General features: G+C 55.0%; 1 protein-coding gene across 1 annotated transcript in view; it reads left to right on the forward strand.

Moving 5' to 3' along the window:
• The window catches only part of LOC113206000 (uncharacterized), an 11,242-nt gene extending 10,854 nt beyond the window's left edge, over positions 1–388 (forward strand). Inside the window, exon 5 of the mRNA XM_052270746.1 lies at positions 58–388. Coding sequence (XP_052126706.1) covers positions 58–72 — 15 coding nt within the window. The 3' untranslated portion in view covers positions 73–388. The remainder of the gene's footprint in view (positions 1–57) is intronic.
• Positions 389–2,741: the final 2,353 nt, after the last annotated feature.

Below are 2,741 nucleotides of genomic sequence, written 5' to 3' on the forward strand. Positions count from 1 at the left end.
TGGTGGTGGTGGTGATGGTGGTAGTGGTCTCGTGATGTGGATTGCTCGTCTTTTCAGCCACGCCGCGTCTGAAAACGAAAGGCCCCACTCCGGCTCGCTGTCGGCTAGCATCGCATCCATGTATGCTGCAGCAACCGAAGCGCCGAAGCCCCGAAGCCCCCAGTAACCACGGTGCGTTCGCGGAAACATCACATCAAACAAGGCCTCCTTCACCGTATGGCGCGTGGAATTCCCTGGCAAAAAGAGTAATGTAGCGCATATGCCATACGCACGCTCTGTTTCACTTGCTCATCGCTGGCGTAACGCTACATGTACTGACTAAACTAAACACCAACGAACTCCATTTGCTGCCGCTGACGTTCGGCGCACAAGGAACGTTTTCGCAAAACGCGCCTCTTTATTTTTCGCGTGATTCCTGCAACACAGCGTGGCAAAGCGCGGGATATAAATGAGGGAAATGAAGCAGCTTAAAGCGAATTTTTATTTTTTTTCTCCTTTTTTTTTTATTCCAGCGTGATTGGCTTGCCAGGCACGCGCTGCCGGGCATTAGCATAAACACGGCAGATAACGCACAGTTCAACACCGACTGCCGGGCTGGACCTTATTCGCGAATCCGCGCCATTCGCTTATTCCCACGGCCCGTTTTACTTTTGTTTTTGTCGATTTTACATCTTTCTCTCTCTCTCTCTCACTCTCACGGCGCTTCCTCCTCGTGCTCTCTCAGTGCGAGATTAAAACAAAATAAAATAAATGGAAAAACAAAAAGAAGAGGACCAAATCCGCGCGCGCGCGCGTTATGCGGCCCTAATGTCAATAAGCCTCGTTACGTCGAAAGGCGATAAATAATTTACGCGTCGCGCCCGGCGTGAGAGAGAGGGAGGGAGGGAGAGAGAGAGAGAGACAGAGAGAGAGAGAGAGAGAGAGTGAGTGAGTGGCGTGGAGGCGCGCTCCATTAGGAGTGATTATACTCACGGCGATGGATGGCCCGCTGTGTGCGTCGGACGACCTCTGACCTTCTGGTTCCGGCCGCGATGCACACTGCCACGGCAACGCCACGCCACGCCAGCACCACGCCACACCACGCCACGCCAGCACAACGCCACGCCACGCCACGCCACGCTATACCACGCCATTCCACGTGTCCGGCACCGGCAGGCCATCAGCCACATTAAAATACAATCAAACGGTGAGGGGCGGTAAATCAAAGCTCTGGAAAACCTCCTGGCCGAGCCGATAGCCGAGCCAAGCCGAGACCGAGCCGAGCCGGGCCGAGCCGGAGCCGCTTGCAATGACCCGTCATTTCCACCCACGCACTGCCATTCGGACTCACTTTCGTTTCCGATCCCTTTTCCAGGATAATAAGTCTTGTTATTATTGCATGTGGTGGAGTGTGGGAGTCGAGAGTGCGTGTGTCTGGTGCTCGAGAGACGAGCGCTGCGAGTGAGAGAGATGGAAAGTTGTCGCAGAGAGTAGAGTCCATTCCCTATATTCTGGCAGAGCGGCTAGGCTTTGCTTACCGGTCGTCTTTGTTAGGCTCATAAACACCGTGGTCGAAGGGACGATACCCGAAAGTTAAAGTGGCCACCTCTCCGAGCCGAGCCTGGGCGTGCGCATTGTCTTTGAGAGAGGAGCCCCACGCAGGTCTGGAGGACGGGTGGACACTCTACATCGGCAGGTCAACCCTTATAACGCACCGGAACACACCCTGCTGATGGGTTACACAATGACTGAATGGCATTGTCTCGAAAGCCTTTGCTCGCCGCTCTGCCAGAATATAGGGAATGGACTCTACAGCACAGGGATCATCCACAAAGTACGTTCGTCATTCGCCGAATACGAGCCTATAGCAACTTCAGGCTCTGCAAGCTCTCATAGCGCCTGGACAGGTAGGCAATATCTTGCATACAGTGCGTGCGTGTACTGCCGGGTGGCCTACCCGGAGTCTTGCAGGCGCCAAGCTCCTCAATTAACCGAATGGATCCGGAAAAATGGACGTATTTTCTGGACGGTCCCATAGCTGAGAAATATAGTGGGTTTCCTTGTGGCTAAGGTTAGAAATTCCCAAAGTTTTCGAAAAATAACGGAAAACTTCCAAAGTCTGGAAAATTATTCCATTTTTCCCAGAAATTTCCCGTTTAAGAAATTTTTTCGAAAATTTTTCGGAAACTTTCCAAGGCTTTGAACCCTACTTGTGATAGAACGAAATGAACGACCACCGAGAAGTTTTGAAAAACAACAAATCCCACCGTGTGGAAGCCAAAACAGCTGTGGTTATTTTGCCGGACGCGACACGCGCGCGCGACGCGGCGGACCCCGTGGAAGGTAAGTGCTCATCACCATAAACCAGCGCGTGGTGCGCGAGCGCGCGGCGGAGGTGTGACATCGCGTCAGGTGATCCGCGCGCAGCGGGTGGCGGGGGCCGCGTCCGAGACCACCGCCAGTCCGCCGGGCGGGCGACACATGGAGAGTGAGTGCGTGGGACACGACGACGACGTCGCGGACGCGGCCCCGGAGCAGGCGGATGGGCGGCCCCCGCCCCTGCCGGCCGTATCTCCGGCGGCTGCAACAATGTTCGGCGCCGAGGAGTAAGTCCCGCCGGACGGACGGTGGTACCCGTCTGGCTGCATCCAGTGGCGTGGCGTGCAGAGTGCAGGACGGAAGACTTCGAACAACACGGGCCAAAAGGTACTCTCTCTCTCTCTCTCTCTCTCTCTCTCTCTCTCTCTCTCTCTCTCTCTCTC

This window comes from Frankliniella occidentalis, unplaced genomic scaffold (assembly GCF_000697945.3).
Source record: "Frankliniella occidentalis isolate FOCC.00 unplaced genomic scaffold, Focc_3.1 Scaffold136, whole genome shotgun sequence".
NCBI lineage: Eukaryota > Metazoa > Arthropoda > Insecta > Thysanoptera > Thripidae > Frankliniella > Frankliniella occidentalis.